The 17,269-nt window shown below is 51.1% G+C and overlaps 1 protein-coding gene across 3 annotated transcripts in view; it reads left to right on the top strand.

Moving 5' to 3' along the window:
- Window positions 1-17,269, top strand: part of MYO1D (myosin ID) — a 154,394-nt gene that overhangs the window by 72,614 nt on the left and 64,511 nt on the right. For all 3 annotated transcript variants that reach the window (XM_086864747.1, XM_086864750.1, XM_086864748.1), the window contains exons 17-19: window positions 8,668-8,891; window positions 10,013-10,157; window positions 10,610-10,714. In XM_086864747.1, coding sequence (XP_086720873.1) covers window positions 8,668-8,891; window positions 10,013-10,157; window positions 10,610-10,714 — 474 coding nt within the window. The remainder of the gene's footprint in view (window positions 1-8,667; window positions 8,892-10,012; window positions 10,158-10,609; window positions 10,715-17,269) is intronic.

Below are 17,269 nucleotides of genomic sequence, written 5' to 3'. Positions count from 1 at the left end.
TCCTGAGGAGCAGGGGCTGGGAGCTGCCAGGGGCAGGTGGAGGGAAGGAGAAAGAGCTTGGCTCCATCCCCTGCACTGACACTGACTGATCCCACGGCTCCTCCTGTGCTGCTCCCCTTCCCTGGGCCAGGAGCATCCCTGTCTGCTTCCAGTGAGGCAAAAAATCCACCCTGCCCACCCCAGAAAATGCCAAAGCATTTTAAAAATGCTTTACCTCTTAGCAAAAAAACAAAAGAAAAGAGGGAATTTTCTGCCAGTTTATCCCCACAATGGCTCAGCTGCCTTCAGAAGAATGGTCATGCTGGCAAGAACTGGGGACTTGCCTGTGGGGGAAAAGCAGGAGAGCTGGATCCTATCCCTGCTCTTCCAATAGCAGGTGCCTGGAAACACCTGGATACCTTCTTGATGTCCTTCTGCTCCAGGAAATGCTGTGGAAACGCTCTGTAACCTAAGCAAGTGTAAATATCCATTATTGCTGAGCAAGAGAGAAAAAGAAAGGGTGCTGTGAGTGTGCAAAGTATGGTCCAGCAAAGTATGGAGAGCAGGGAAGCAGCCTGTTCCAGGGTCTTCCTGCTTCCATGGCAGAGGGTGGAACTGGGTGGCCTTTCATGTCCCTTTTAACCCAAACCATTCTGTGATTCCATGTCTCTTTGGACATCTGTCATCCCTTTTCCTCCCTTCCCATGAGAAGTGTCCCACATAATTTGATTTCTCCAGGTTTGGAGGTTGTTCTGTGCTTCTGGTTGTCCCTGCAGCCTTTACCAGCACTAAACACTGAAGATGAGGAATTGGCCTGTAGTTCAATACCTTCAACATGAAAAACTCTCATGTGAATTTTCAGGGGATGAGAGAATGTTCCTGCCACCTTCTGATGGCAGCAGTTTTATTGTGGTGATTGGAAACTTCTCTGCTTCCCTGACACTGGAGCTTTGGCAGTTCCCATAATCTGTTGATACAAAGCTGGCTTCTCCTTCCCCACCACATTTTCCATCCCTGGAATGGGAAGTGGTCACAGCCCCAAGGCTTCCAGAGCTCCGGAAGCTTTTGGACAATGCTCCCAGGGATGTGCAGGGTGGGATTGCTGGGGTGTCTGGGCAGGGTTTGATTGACCCTGTGGACTCCTTCAGGAGGTTCTGTGATCTCCCTGATGTTGCCAGAGGGTGCAGCCAGGATTAGCAAGGTGCCCTGTCAGGCCCATGGAACACCACAAAGGGCACCCAAGGACCAGCAGCTCCATGCTGGGGGATGGTTGGGAGCTTTCCCAGGGCTGGGAATCTCATCCCTATCCCAGAGCACGGGGGGTGTTCGCTGCAGCCGTGGCTGAGCTGCAGAAGGAGTTGCAGGAGGAATCTGCAGCCGAGACCTGGCTGCATCCCACACCTGGGACCTGCTGAAGAATGGTTCCTTTGGTGATTTTAATGTTCATTATTGAACACGCTCTTGTTAGTGCCAGCTAATTAACCTCAGAGCGGGACCCTTCTCTCTTTGCAGCGTGTGGAATATTGTTGCTGTTAAGCAAAGCAATAGAATGAACATTGTTCAGCTGACTTATGTGAAAAGAGAAAACAGCTCTCAGCAAATGCAGCAGCTCTTGCCCCTCACTGCTGTCTGAGGTGATCTGGGAAAACAGGGAACCTTTGATTTAAACCCTTTGCCTCAAACCTTTATGGGATCCGCATTTACTGAAACTGGGAAAAGGCAGATCACAAACTGGGGCTGTGAGTGAGGTCTGAGGCTCTCTCCATCACACCCCTGCTCTGTGATGACCCTTTGGAGCAGTCAGACTGGCTCAGTGATGGAAGCGTTTCTCCAGGGCCCCGTGGCTGCCGTGTGTGCAGCTCCTGTGCTCTGGCACGTGAATATTTAATAACTCTGCTCGTGTGAGAGCCTTCAGAGCTGAGCTGGGAGCGTCCTGCCTGCCTGAATTATGGGGTTTGTTTGATTCTCGCCAGTTGGGCTGCCTGGAGGGCAAACCTTGTGCTGGGGCACATGGAATATTGATCATGGAGCAGTCTGGGCTGGGCCGAGGGAGGGTGGTGGGAGGAGGTGTTTGTGGTGCAGCTGGAATGGAGGAGTTTTCCAAGGTTTGTTTCCTTGCACAACTGCTCCAAAATACAACTCTGGGGTTTAATTTAGCCGTGCTGGGTTTGTTTGCTGAATCCTGGACATTCGTTTGCTCGCTCATGTGTTTGGACTGGGAGCTGTGTGGGTTTTCTTCTGCACTCACAGGGATTGCAGCATCTAGGTCAAATCTAGATTATCCCTTTTTCCATGGGAGATGTACAGGCAAGGCGCTCGCTGCATCCTGGGCCCACCCTTGCTGCTCTGCTGGCTTTCCCTGTGCTCTGCAGGGCCCGTTTAATTGTTTTCCTTTCCTTCTTCCCTTTTTTCCTCATTTTTTAATGGCACATTCAGAGCATGGAACAGGCTGCAGCCTGCAGACAAGGCTGTAGTGCATAGATTGGTGTGGAGGATTTATGTTCTGCTGAGGTGATGGATGTGATCTGGTGAGGTTTCTTTAATCTTAGAAACTCTGTTGGAAGCTCAGTGAGGTTTCTAAACTGATTCTAAAGATGTGTTCAGATCTCCCCTGCCATTCATCTAAATTTTGATCTATTAAATTTTAATCAAAAAGCACGTGAATTAAACATTCTTTAGAAGAAAAACATCAGTGCTCCCCTTAAGCTGAGATGTGTCTCTTGCTTTGGCTGAATGCTGTTTGTGCCAGTCCCTGTTTTAGAAGCTGCCAAAGCAGCTGCTTCACAGGGAGTAGTGGGACCATCCCTTGGAACATGGCTGGGATCACTGAACCCAGGCTGGGCAGGAGAATATCACTTGGTCTGGAGCTTTTTGTGTCCCCAGGGTTCACTTCCACCTCTGGGGTGGCCTTGACTGCGGGAATAAAAGGGGCTGGATGAAAACTGGGGCTGCCCCATCCTTGGGAGTGCCCAAGGCCAGGTTGGACAGGGCTTGGAACAACCTGGGATAGTAGAAGCTGCCCATGGCAGGGGTGGGACTGGGTGGGCTTTAAGGTCCCTTCCAACTGGGGTTTGGGATTCCATGGTTGATGTTTCTATGAAACATAACATTTAAAAGGCTGTGGAATTGGTAGAGGTTTCCAGAGAGTGAAAAAAGAACAACAAGGAATTCCCTCACTGGGATGAGCTGTTGAAATAAATATTCTTTGTAATGGTCAGGAGTTTGAGCTGTGTTCAGACTTTGTTTTTCCAACCTTTCCTTACTCTCTATTCGTCTCTTAGCCCCTTAGTCCTGATTTCAATTGCCCTCTCAATTTTTCCTGCCCTGAATTTTAGGAGGACAAAGCATAGAGCAGGCAAAGGTATTGAAAGAGGTGAGGAAAGACTGTGGGTGGGGGCAGGATGGGGGAATGTTGTTTGGTTTGTTGTTTGGTTTTTGGTGTTCTTTGCAGGGGGTTTAAGCCAAAAAGCTCCTTTTCTTTCCATTTTCACATAGTCATCATGTGTCTGCTCTTGTGTCCATGGTTTGCTCGTGGGCATTTCCCTGCCTGCTCACACTGAGAAATCAACACATGCTGCTGGTTATTCCCCTCCCCTGCTGTGTCTCCTTGGGCTCTCCTCACAGGGACAATCCATTCCATGTCCTGTCCCTCTGCTCCTGCTCCCTCCCTGGGCTCTGATCCATGGCACAATCGACTGCCTTGGAGTCTGCTCCAGGGGGTCACTTGGACAACTCTCATGGAGCTGCTTTTTGGGAGCCATGGCATCCTCCACCCCCTCCCTCGTGCCCCACACACATTTCCACCTCCTCATCCCTCTGGAATGCTGCCAGACCTTCCTGGGCTCCTCTGCCTGTGGTGCTTGGCTGGCAGTCGGTGGCTCCATGTCTGCTGGTTGGGATTTGGGATTTGAGGAGGCAGATGGCTCTGGAACTGGAGCTGAAGCCGTTCCAGCAATGTCACTCTGATTTCAGGCTCCTTCTGCCCTGCGGCTGATTTTTCCTGAAAGATAAAGGGACTTTGCCTCCTGGAGGCTCCTGCTCCTCTGTCAGCTTGGGTGGGAGCTGGCTTCAGATTCAGGAGCTGTCAGGGCAATCTCTGGAGGTCAGGCAGGGACAGGGTGATCTTCAGTCTCACTCCCATGGGAAATCAGGTTAACCAGCAGGGAACGACACAGGAGGGGGGAAAGGAAGTATGGATTTATTCTTGCCTGTGGGAGGGATGCCACAGGGCTCTGCCATCCCAGGCTGCTTTACTCTTGCTGTAAGGACTCTCTAAATGCAAATTCTGAAGCCCCCAGCTGGCTGGGATGTGGCTGGATTGAAGTGGGAATTATGAGGTGCCTGTGGCTGTCAGGTCTCAGAGGGATGATCTGCTGGATCCCTTTGGAACTGGGCATGAAAATCCCTTGGATCTTACCTTGGTTGTAGAGGCATAAAGGAGAGAAGGAGAACCTGGATGCACAAATCCTTCTCTTGGGGTTTGGCCCTCTTTGGCCCCCAACACACAGCAGAGCAGTACCTCAGCAACAGGAGAATTGCTTACAGGCCATGGAAACTCCCCTCTGAACTCTGACATGTTCAATTTCATTTTACAGGGCTGAATGTTCCTGGGTTATGAACTGGAGGTGGGGCAGAATTGAAAAGGTGCATTGGGTAGAGCTTTCCCAATATTCAAACCTGAGGAAGGTGTGAGCTGGCAGGAACACTCCAGCATCCTGGAACTGCTTGTTCTGGAGATGCATTGGCACAGGGTGCCCAGAGAAGCTGTGGCTGCCTCTGGATCCCTGGAAGTGCCCAAGGACAGGTTAGACAGGGCTTGGAGCCACCTGGGATAGTGGAAGGTTGCCCATGGGAGAGGGTTAGAACTGGATGATTTTTAAGGTCCCTCCAATCCAAACCATCCTGCAATTCCAAGATTCTGTGATCCTCGTTTGTCTGGTCTATGTCCTGCTGCTCACAGCTACACAAAGTACCTGCCCAACAGGGAGTTTCCTACTTTGACACCTCCTCTTGTCCCCAGAATTGACCATTCTGTGTTTCTGGAAGGCTCCCTGGGACCATCAGGCAGCCAGGTCAGCGTGGCAGCTCAGCATTACTGAGGGGCTTCTGTGAACTGCCATGAGCAAACCACCAAGCCAGAAAAAAAAAAAAATTAAAAAATATTTGTCCCCCATTCCCTGGGAGAAGTTTGTCCTTCCCTGTGACTGTTTCCCCACCTTTGAGGTGCTGCTGTGGTGCTGTGGAAGGTGCTCACCTTCCAGGCAGGGGGTTCTCCAGTTATGACAACTTGATTTGAGAACGTGCTTTTCATCAATAGTTTGCTGTGTGTGTAGCCAGGGGCATGCCTGGGCTGGATAATTGGATTTGGGAGGCCAGTGTTTGTACAATTGTGACACCTCTTGCTGTGAAGCCAATTTCTGCAGTGATGCAGCTGATCCAACATCGGGGCAATCTGTTCTAGCCTTTGTTCCAGGGATGTCTGACTGGTGGAAAAAGTAACCCCAGCGAGAGACTCCCCTCAACAGCAGATCTGCTTCCAGTCCCAGGGAGCAAAATCAAGACCTTGTTCTGTGTCTCAAATGGTCCAGGGAACAGCTGACAGAAGTGAAGCTCTGCAAAGTCTTGAGCAGCTCACACAGATTTAGTCTGTGTGTTCTTTTCTTGAGAGCCTCTGTAACGCCCAAGGATTCTTTCACTGCAGCCTGGAGCCCTTTGTTCCTCATTTCTGTTCTTACTAAATTCAAAAATGAGAAGTTGGCAATAAGGTTTTGCCCAGTTGATTTTGTTTGTTGTCCATACATCCCTTACAGGTACATTTTATGTCTCTTCAGTCTATGTTTAATAAAAAATCCAAATCTTCTTTGCTTTCCTTCAAAAAAATTTCCCCAGTACTTTTTGGATGCTCAGTTCTTGGCTCCTAGCTGGTGATTCTGTCAAATTCAGAGTTTTAGAGCCTGCTCTGCCATTAGATAAGGAAATGCCAGCTTTAATCCAGCCTTACACACTTTGGGTGAAATCCAGGGCTTGTGCAAGTCTGGTTTAGCCAGGAAGCTTCGAGCCTTGAGCTTCCCAGCTCCGAGGGCCTTGGCAGGGCTGAAGCTGCACCAGATCTGAGCTAAAATCCCAGTGGTAACCAAGTATGGTAGCAGTGACTGCTGAGCCCAGCACGTGTGCAGGGGGTGCTCCCTTCTCTGTGTCTGATGGCCTCAAGGATTAAATAAGGAATGTGTTGTTTATTATTTTATCTGCACAGAGGGATGAGATTCTCAATCCCAGCTCCCTGGGTTGGGTTGCTGTGCTCAGTCCAGCACTGCTGGTTTCTGCTGTGGCTTTTTTTTGCTTCCTGCTCTCTCCTTTCCCTTCACTGTCCCATGTCCTGCCTTGCTTCCCATGCTCTGTATTCCCACACCCTCCCTGGGAGAGCAGCCCTGGCAGGGGCTGGGGCTGCTACAGAGCTCATGGCCTTCAGTCACCAAGGTTGTGTTGGGTGTTCTCAGAATCCCAGAGTGGTTCAGGTTGGAAGGGACAGTAAAAACCATCCAGTCCCACCCTTGCCATGGGCAGGACACCTTCCACTAGAGGGGATGTTCATCCTGGAGAAGGGGAACTTCCAGGGAGAGCTCAGAGCCCCTTCCAGGGCCTAAAGGGGCTCCAGGAGAGCTGGAGAGGGACTGGGGACAAAGGGACAGGAGGCAGGGAATGGCTGCCAGTGGCAGAGGGCAGGGCTGGATGGGATATTGGGCAGGAATTGTTCCCTGGCAGGGTGGGCAGGCCCTGGCACAGGGTGCCCAGAGCAGCTGGGGCTGCCCCTGGATCCCTGGCAGTGCCCAAGGCCAGGCTGGACATCGGGGCTGGAGCAGCCTGGGACAGTGGAATGGGACACCCCATGGCAGGGGTGGAACTGGAGGATCTTTCAGGTCTTTCCCAACCCAAATCATTGTATAAGGCTGTGATTCTATGTGGGCAGGGTTGTGCAGGGCCTGGGCTCTGTTCTGGTGTGTGAGAGCAGAAATGGTCCCCACTGGTGAGTTTGATGCTCCATAAAGTGCTGGGTGCTCAAGCAACTCCCCAGGGTCTGCCAGAGCTCCACAGGTCGTATCTGTTGGGAATGGGAGATGTCTCCTAAAGGGACAGCGAGGCCAAAAGAGAACGAGGAGAGAGAATTCTGACAGAAGTTGAAAGAAGAAAGTTCTCTGCTTTTGAAGGGTTTGGGACCCAAAATCTCTGTGTTTCTCTTTAAACTTGGGGTTCTTAGAGAGGAGCAGCCCCTCAGAGCTCTGCACTGGTTGCTGCATGAGCTTTTCTCAGCTGCATGGCAGGATTGTCAGTGAAGCTGTCAGGAGAACCTCTGACATCAGCTTCACAAAGCAACTGTCGTGTTGAAAACTGCCTTGGGTAATTAATTAATCTTTCTGTAAATAGAAGGCTTGATGTGCACCAGCAGTGCTGTGGGATCTTTCTCACAGGAAAATAAAGTCTGTGACAGGACCATGGTGAGCAGGGAGGCTCTTGGCAGGTGCAGGAGGCTCGTTATCCCTCCAGTTAAATTCTGCAAGGAAAAAAAATACAGTCTCCTGCTTAGTGGGTTGTGTTGGAGGGTGAGGACGGGTGGGGAGGGATCCCTGGGAAAGCTGCTCGGGAATGCCCGTTCCTCTGGGATGGAAGCAGCACCTGCCTCCTTCCTCCTGCCTGGGGCTCCTCCTTGGAGCTGCTGCCGTGTACTGTCACTGTCACTGTCACATCAGCACTGCAGCAGCCATCCAGCACCACCTCCCAGAGTGTCCCCTGGCAGGGGCTTCCAGGAGAAGCCCAGGAGCTGCTGTGTGTTCTGCTTGTGGTGCTGTCCAGGCAGAAACAATCTCACAGTGACACTGGGTTCCATTCCCTCACAGAGAAGCTGGGCCCCATCCCAGAAGTTTGGGGAATATCCTCTGGTTTGCATATTTGGTTGTTTTTCCACACATGACCAGAATAGATATACCTCAGGCTATTTTCAGAGCAATCTTGTTTTTAATCAGAGTTAAAATTGTTTCTCAATAATTGTTCTCAATTAACACAGAATCATGGAGTGCTTTGGTTTGGAAGGAGCTGTAAATCCCACCCAGTGCCTCCCATGGCAGGGACACCTCCCACTGTCCCAGGCTGCTCCAGCCCCAATGTCCAGCCTGGCCTTGGGCACTGCCAGGGATCCAGGGGCAGCCCCAGCTGCTCTGGGCACCTGTGCCAGGGCCTGCCCACCCTGCCAGGGAACAATTCCTGCCCAAGATCCCATCCAGCCCTGCCCTCTGCCACTGGGAGCCATTCCCTGCCTCCTGTCCCTCCATCCCTTGTCCCCAGTCCCTCTCCAGCTCTCCTGGAGCCCCTTTAGGCCCTGGAAGGGGCTCTGAGCTCTCCCTGGAGCTTCTCCTCTCCAGGTGAACATTCCCAGCTCTCCCAGCCCGGCTCCAGAGCAGCCATTTGATCATTTTCGTGGCCTCCTCTGGATTTGCTCCAGCAGGTCCATGCCTTTGTCATGAGGGGATCTCAGTCATAGACAGCGTCTTTCAGTCATGTTCTACCTGAATTTGGTTGGCACTGGGAAGTCCCTCCCCTGAAATAAAACTGAATCCGTGTAGTACAGGAGGAGTGCAAAGCCATGAGCTGTGCCGCTGTCCGTGCTGAATGCCGTGCTGTGTGTCCCCGGTGCAGGTGTGGAGGGGCACGCTGGCCCGGCTGCGCTACCGGCGGACGAGGGCGGCCGTGACCATCCTGCGGCACTACCGGCGCCACAAGGTCCGGGCCTACCTGCGCGAGGTGGTGCGGCGCTTCCACGACGTGCGCCTGCTGCCCGACCGCGGCCGCAGCGTCCCCTGGCCCACCCCGCCCAAGGTGCTGCAGCGCTTCGAGGAGGCTCTGAAGAACATCTACCACAGGTACAGCCCTGTCACAGCCGGCTGAAGAACACGAGCTGGGTGTCGCTGGCTTCGTGCCCTCGACCACGCGGGTAATTGTGATCCAGAGATTTGCTGTTGAATCGTAGAATCCCAGAATGGTTTGGATCTTAACGCCCGTGCAGTTCCACCCCCTGCCATGGGCAAGGGCACCTTCCACCAGAGCAGGTTGTTCCATTGTGATAAACATTGTGTTTCCTTCCTTGGCCCCTTCCTGGCCTTTCTGGTTGGTTTTGAAAAGAAAGAGCAGCTGCTCTTGGATGAGGGGGAGGAGAAAAAGAATCTTCTCGATTTCCTCAAGGCTTCTCTTAGTGAGCCGGTGTTTTTCTGCAGTGAAATGAACGATGTTCCCCTTGTCACCCATGTTCTGTGTGCAGAACAGGTGTTTGTACCTTCATTAAACCTCCCAGTATCTAAAGGCTGGTGATTTTTTTCTCTGGGAAGCTGTAGGCAAAGTAGTTACAATTCCAGTTTGAGAAATGATGACTTCTGAGAGTGGCTGAACAAGAGAAATGTTGGCTGGAGGAGCTTTCAGAGACCTCCTGTCCAGTCATCAGCTTGCAGGGTGGTTCCAGCAGCTCTAGATCAAGTCAGCTTTGTTATTTTCCCCAGCTGTCTCAGGAGAGACATCCATCCACCCACACCTTGTCTGGGGAGAGAGCCCTGCTTTCAGAATTAGCTCAATTATCAGAACCACAGAATTTTAGTTGCTAAAAAGTCTTTTTGTAGCATTAATCCTGGAGCTCTGGTGCTGCTGCTGAGGGCTGGGGTGTGGTGTGGAGCAGTGGATGGGCTGCCCTGCCCTGTTCCATGGTGCAGCAGGAACTGAGAGGCCAAATTAGAGAATAGTGCTGTAAATGAACCCAAAAATGAGCTTGCAAGCACTTTATTGCAAACAGATGCACCGGTGGTTGACTTGTGAGTGTGGGGTGGGGAGTGTGGCACCCAGACCTGCCAGGGTTGGAGGTGAGATGTGACTTTAAACCATCAACTGACCTTTGGAGCTTTAGGAATGCCCAGGCAGGACTCTGAGGGTGTCCTTGGAGTCCCTCCTGGGAGAGGTCCAGGCTGCAGGGCTGAGCCAGGCCTTGCTTTGGTTGCAGGTGGAGAGCAGCCGAGCTCATCCGGAGCGTGCCCCCAGAGGTGCTACCCCAGCTGAGGGCCAAGGTCGCTGCCATGGAGCTGCTGAAGGGCCACAGGGCTGACATTGGCCTCCAGAGAGCCTGGCAGGGGAACTACATCGCACTGGTGAGTGAAAGGGACCTGGGCTCAGGGTGCTGAAAGGGGGAAATCAGGGAAAATGGGTGTTGGTTTCTTGGGAGGAGAAGTATTTGGACATTTCCTCTGTTTATGTGGGTTCAAAACCTTGACTTCCACTGCACTAGGAGTGATTTTTGTGAATCCTGAGCAGCACCAGCTGCATTAAAGCAGTGCCATCAGCTGGCTCTGCAAACAGGCAGAGCCAGACTTCATGCTGGATAGAATGGAGGACAGCAGACTGAACAGGAACAAAGAAATTCTCTCTAGGCAGGTTTGATTGCTTCTCTTTACTCTGTCCTTCCTTGGAACATTTTGGTGTGTCAAGGTTTGGTTTCCCAAAGCACAAAGAAGGGTGGAGGGAGCCATGTCCCAGCTGTGCCACTGCCAGCCCCTCTCCCATCAGCCCAAGGAGAGTCCTGAGCCTGTCTCTGCTCTTCCAGAAACCAGACAGCCCCCAGAGCTCAGGCTCCTTCACCCCTGTGGCCAGAGAGCTGAAGCGCAAGGACAAGTACATGAACATCCTCTTCTCCTGCCACGTGCGCAAGGTAACGGGGCTGTGGGGGCCTGGCTGACCAGTGCAACCAGGAGGTGACTCTGGGGATGCTTGGACAGCAGCTCAGAGCAGTTCCAGGGAGCTGCATCAGGGGTTTTTGGGTGGAGCAAGGTTGGGTGGCTGCTGGGGCCTCATCGTGTCAGAGGCACAAATAAATTGAAGAGTCCCTGCCCATGCAGAGTGTTGGAACTGAATGGTCTTTAAGGACCCTTCAACCTAAACTAGTCCATGATTTCATGATAAAATCACTTCATTCTGCACAACTGGTTCAGGTCTGACATTTTTTGTAGCAGAATTGGGGTTTTTGTTAATTTGGTTGGAAGGTTTAAACAACTAATTAAAAAGTCAGAGTTGCTTAATTGTTTTGGGTAGCTCCTAATGATGCTGGTTTGAAATATCTGTCAGGGAGGGATATTTTGAATTTTACAAAGCCAGCAGACAAACCCAATTTTAGTGGCAGTGGTGACAGTGCTGTGGATGTTCAGGTGTTTTTAAGAAGCTGTACATTCTTTTTATTTGTGAATATTGCAGTTGATCCCCATGTGTACAGTTATTCCTTATGATTCTGCAGATATTTCATCTACACTATTCATTCTGCAGCACAAAATCTCACTTTATAATAAAACTTTGCAAGTGGTAGTGAGTTGTATTGTTTATTCAACAGTTTGTAAAAATAGAAATCTCTAATTGCTTTCCAAGCAAAAATATTTCAGTGGATTTTGATGTTGCTGTGACCACGTTCTCTGTGAGGACAGGGTTTCCTGCTGGAGTGAGTGGTTTGGGTGAGTGGTGGTGTCAGGATTAAAGGAGGAGCAGGTGAGTCTGAATCCAAACTTCCTCTTTACAACCTCCCAGTGCAGAATTCCCCCTGGCTTTTTTCAGGTTAGGCTGTAAACAAAATAATTCCTCTTGTAACTCACCTAATGAACTGATTCCAGTTGAAGTTTCTGGCTGAACTGTATAACTGTAGAAAGGACAGTATGCAGTTGTTAGAGATGTGATGCTGGGAATTGTGTGTTTGGAGTGGAACGCTGCTGAGGGGATCACTGGGGGTCTGTGTGTGATGGACCCAGCGTGGGAGTTTTATCCTGTTCACTGCTGTGCAGCTCACCAGACCTTGTTTCTCTTGCTCCTGGTTCAGCTCTCAAGGACAATCTCGGGTGCAAGCACAGGGTAAAGCAGATTCCTGAGGCACAGATCCACCCTTTATCCTGTTCCCTAACTGCCAGGACAGAGCTCCTGCCTTCAGACAAGCGTCAGAGCAGCATTTGTTGGTTTTGGTGTATGGAGGAATCCCTGAGCATTCCAACAGGCTCTGTTTCTGTACTGTGACTGTGCTGGAAAAATCCAGTTTCTGGGGGGTTTGTTGCATTGAGATGCCAGCACTTCAATGGTAGAAGCAGAATGGGGATGGAATAGGTGTCACCCACCATAAAGTAGATTTCTCCTGAGTCTGAAATGCTTTCAGTGCTCTCACAGGCAAAGCTTTAGCTGACTGTGGGTGAATTAAAAGGGCAGCTCAGCTGAAATCACAAATATTGCAGGGTTATAGACTTGCAGCCTTGTGGGTTTTAAATTATCTTGTACCTCCTTTTAACTTTTGAATGGTTAAATTGTTGCTTTCTTCTCACATAGAGGTAGGACTTGATCCCCTGCAGGCCTGCTCAGCTGGGGATTCCTGGCATGGCTTTGGAGCCATCAGTGGGGAAGTGCCATCCCTGGAAGTGTCCAAGGCCAGGCTGGACAGGGCTTGGAGCACCTGGGACTGGAAGGTGTCCCTGCCATGGCAGGGGTGGCACTGGGTGGCCTCTAAGGTCCCTCCAAACACAAACCACTCCATGATTCCACTGCTGACAGGACTGCAGCGCTGTGCCTTCCTCAAGGAAGTGTAAGCCTGGTGATTGCAGAGCATCTCCATGTCACCATCCCATCCAAACCCACACTGGGAACCATTTGTCTTCCTGCTCGTACAGACAGGAAATATCTGAGTGAGCCTGATGAGCACAGAGCAGGGAACACAAACAGTGCTGAGATTTGAAGGTTAACAGGACAGAGATTTGACATTTGAGAATTTAGCGTTTCCCTTTCCAAGCAAGGCACTTCCTCAGGTCACCTGTTCTGTGCTGGATCTGCAGAGCAAGCACCAGTGAGAGCTGTTGGACAGGGGAGTGACTCTGCTCTGACTGCAGGAAAACACGCTGGGAACTGCCTCAGCCTCCCTTTGCCCTTCACAGGAAACAATTCCCATCCTAAGCTGTTGAAAATGAAGGTGTTTCTCTGGTCAGAAGTGCAAGTCTTGGCATCCTGCCTCTTACCCCAGAGTAAGGCCAGTCCCTGGGTGACCCTTGGTGCTGGGGCAGAGGGAATCTCTCCTCATCGCTGCATTCTTCCCTTTGAATTTTTAACAAATAAATCATCAGGTTTCTTCTCTTTAGCCTTGACTTCCCCATGTCCTACCAGACCTTATTGGCCCAAGGTGGCACTTGGTGCTGGCACGTGCCCCGTGCTCAAGGCAGATTTGTCACATCCCTCAGGTTAAACCTGGTTCCTTGTGGGTTTTACAGGTTGTGTTTGTTCTCTGCTGAAAATTGGTTCATGTGAATCTTTAACAGGGGCCTGAAGAGTGAATTATAGAAATGAAATTGTAATTATCAGGTGATTTCATTGCTTCCCTTAAATAATTCTCCTGAACAAAGCAGCAATTCACAAAAAAGGGTTGCCCAAGTTCATCTGTGGTGTGTTTTCATGATTCAGCTTATTTGAGGATTCTTGAGCAAAAACTGTGCTGCTCCTGCTCTTTCCTGAGGCAGGAGTGTGTTAGTGGGAAGGTGTTAAAGGGCACTTTGGTGAGCTGGGCTGAATGAAAGCAGCATCAGCGTTCCTTTGTGGCTTCCTTCAGGTACTGAGTCACCAAAGCACGTTTAAAGTAGTTGTCAACAGCGATGTCAGGTGTCAGCTCTTGGAAATGTTCAGGCTAATGCACTCTTTCTTTGCACAAAAAACATACTAAAACATACTAAAAGCATAAATACTGGGCAACTTGAATAGACACAGGCTGAGCCCAGAGCTCACCTATGTAAATACATTTATGAGTAGAGCACACCCTGTGGCCTGTCAGATATTGGTTTGTTAAATTCATTGAGACAGAATTCTTTTAGCTGATGACTGACATTGATCTAATGAATTCTTCAGGAAGAATCTAGAAGATTCTGGATCAGGAAGAACTTCTTCCTGGACAGGGTGGTCAGGCATTAGAAGGGGCCGTCCAGGGAGGTGTTGGAGTCCCCATCCCTGCAGGTGCCCAGGGAACACCTGGATGTGGCTCTGGGCTTGGTGACAAGGCGGGGATTGGGCACAGGTTGGACTCAATGGGCTGGGAGGGCTTTTCCAACCTCAATAATTTTATGTTTTTAAGTCTAAGAAGTAAATTTATTCCAGGAACTGCCCTCCAAGGTTTGAGCTGCTGGTTAAGTTTTCTTTGTGGGGGGGCCCGAATTCAGCAGCTTGAGCTGAATAATAATGGGGGCCTCTGTTTGGAGCAGTTTTTACAGAAGGGCTCTGAAGAGGCTTTGAAGCCTCACTGGGGGAGGGGAATGGACTGTGTGCTTGCTTCCCTGCAGTAGGTACAGGTAGAAGCTGGTCATCCCTGCCTGTGGAAAAATCCATCTTTTCTGAGCATTGTGGTGCTCTTCACTTTTTCAAAGGAAATTTTCAAGATTTTTGCCTTAGGAGAAACCAAAAGCATATTTCATGCAAATCTCCAGATTTTGTTGGATCACCTAGGAAACAACACTTACTATTTTCTTTAAAATAAGGCTTTTCTTCCCACTTTTCCCTTGTCACCTGTGGCACCAAGCTCCCTTGAGAGGATCATCTCTTCCCAAGGCCGGTGCCCTACGGTGCCCAGAAGCTACTGGCAGAGACCTGAAAAACTTCCTTGAAGATTTCCCAGCTTTAGGCCAGACCTTCATTTCCCCCACGAGCTTGTCAGGAAGCTAAATTAGGATTGATTCATTTAGATCAACAGGATAAAAATACAGAATGGCCAGAAGGTGCAGAGAACACAATGCTGGGAAGGGCTGTTCTCCGGGAGGGAGTGAGCTGGAGCTGAGAACAGAAGGCCTGTCCTTACTCCTACAAACCCAGCAGTGGGATTTGCACTGGGGTGGGGGTCCCTTCTGTGCCTGTTCCCCACTGGGGCAGTTTTTACCTTAACCCACAGCAGGTATTATCTACATAAATGCACTGGAGGTGCACGAGGCACCTGAAGCCTCCTTTGCTTGGAAAGAGCTGGAAGGACATGAGAGTTTGAACCTCAGGTTAGATGAGCTGCTGGGCCTCTCCTTTGCTACATTTCTTTAGCTGAATTTCAATACTTAAACCAGGGGGGAGCCATGAGAAAGAAGTGGAATTTAAAACATGCCTGTAGAACTCCCCCAATATTCCATTGGCTTGGAATACACCTTTGGGGTGCTGAAGCAGTGCCTGAAGGTGACTTCAGGTGTGTCAGAGGCCAAGGACACCTGGCTTGGATCAGCAGTAGTGTGGTGACTGTCCCCTGAGCTGGCACTGCTGGGGCACACCTCCAGTCCTGGGTCAGTTCTGGGCACTTCATGGTAGGAAGGACAGAGGGGCAGGAGCATGCCCAGGGCAGGGAACAGAGCTGGGAAGGGGCTGGAGCCCCAGGAGGGGCTGAGGGAGCTGGAAAGGGGCTCAGCCTGGAGCAGAGGAGGCTCAGGGGGCCCTTGTGGCTCTGCACAAGTCCCTGGCAGGAGGGGACAGCCAGGGGGGTCGGGCTCTGCTGCCAGGAACAGGGACAGGAGGAGAGGGAACGGCCTCAGGCTGGGCCAGGAGAGGTTTAGGTCGGATATTAGGGAAAATTTCTTCACAGACAGAGTGGTCAGGCATTGGCACAGCTGCTCAGGGCAGTGGTAGAGTCCCCAGCCCTGGAGGGGTTTCAAAGCCATGTGGCACCTGGGGACAGGGGTCAGTGGCAGCCTTGGCAGTGCTGGAGGAACAGTTGGACTCGGTGATCTCAGAGGGCTTTAACAGCCTTTCTGACTCTGTGAAAGCTGAATGTGCTTCCCATCTCTGCTTCCCATGCAGCAGCCACAGGACCTCCTGCCCTGGGGTGGCTCTGGTGTCACAGCAGCAGAAATTTGCTGCCTTTGTCATTGGGGGCTCTGTGCTGGGGGTGGCCATGGACAGCAGCCAGGCCGGGTCATGGCAGTGCAAGGGAGTGTTCACTGTGTCAGTGAGCTCAAACAATCACAGTAAATCAATGCCCCCAGCATTGATCTGAGCTCTGAGGGGCAGATCCAGCCCCAGGGACTGGACTTTAGTTCAGCTCCCAGGACCTGGAGTGTGGAGAGCCCAGAGCTCCCCAGTCCCAGCTGAGGAGCCGGTGCTGCTCCAGCACCCGACATGTGGACCAGGCACTCCTAACCTGCTTCCTCAGGACCATTCGGTGTTTCATAGCCTTTAGACTTTTTTTCTCCCATTCATCTGCTCCCTAAAATAATATTGGTTACTCAGCATCTCTTCCTGTGAGACTTCCCAGCCCCTCAATCATGTCCTTCACCTTCTCTGAGCCACCGGAGTCTCCTTCACACTCTCCACCCTGGTCCTTCACAGGCTGTTCCAGGTGAGCCCATGGCTTCCAGGACATTATTCCCATGTTATTCCTTGTCTGTGCCATCATTCTTCTTTTTCTGAGCTGCCTCATGTTGTTGTGCCAAGATCTCTCCAGAGCTGTCTGAAATCATCCTCGGTTGCTTTTTCTGAGTCAGTGCCGTTAATGTAAAGCTGTCACAGAGCTCCCCAATTTGCATTTTTTGCCTTCATCTGCTCTGAACTTTGTCACTCTGCTGCCTCCTGACTGAGGATATTTAAGTTCTCCCGTTGTCTCCTGATTTCACCCTGGAAAATCCTATTTATGTTCATCCTCCTCGTCACGTCTTACCCTTGTCTCCTCTTCTCAGTTGATTAATAAATACCTCAGTGACTGTGATACGCTGATGACTCTGGTTTTGCCTCAGTGAAAAACAATTTCTACTTTGTGTCCTACTTTCTTATGCACTTCTGACAAAACTTTGCATCCTGCCTGGTGAGTGTCTAGTGCTCAGGGCATCCCACAGCCTGGGTGAGGTGGAGCTGCTGGAGCTCTCCCAGCCTGGGAGAGCTGGGGGTGCTCACCTGGAGAGGAGAAGCTCCAGGGAGAGCTCAGAGGCCTTTCAGGGCCTGAAGGGGCTGCAGGAAAGCTGGAGAGGGACTGGGGACAAGGGATGGATGGCCAGGACACAGAGCAAGGATGGCCCAAAGCCTCTGGTGCAGCCTGGCTCTGCATGCAGGGATTTCCAAGGGACCTTTGGGGTGCCAAAGGCTCATGGATGACGTGGGGACAGCAGGGATCAGGCTCCACTTGGACAGGGCCTCAGTGTGGCTGGGGGAAGCATCTGGCCTTGGTTTGAGTGAAGCCCTGGAATTGCCCAGGGTGCCACAGCTCTGCTGGATGACTGGGAATGTTGATCCTCTGTCCCTGTGTGTA

Source organism: Cyanistes caeruleus, chromosome 27, assembly GCF_971803275.1.
Source record: "Cyanistes caeruleus chromosome 27, bCyaCae1.hap1.1, whole genome shotgun sequence".
Taxonomy (NCBI): Eukaryota; Metazoa; Chordata; class Aves; order Passeriformes; family Paridae; genus Cyanistes; species Cyanistes caeruleus.
Note: the sequence above shows the minus strand (reverse complement) of the source record. Positions and strands in the feature narration are given on the sequence as shown.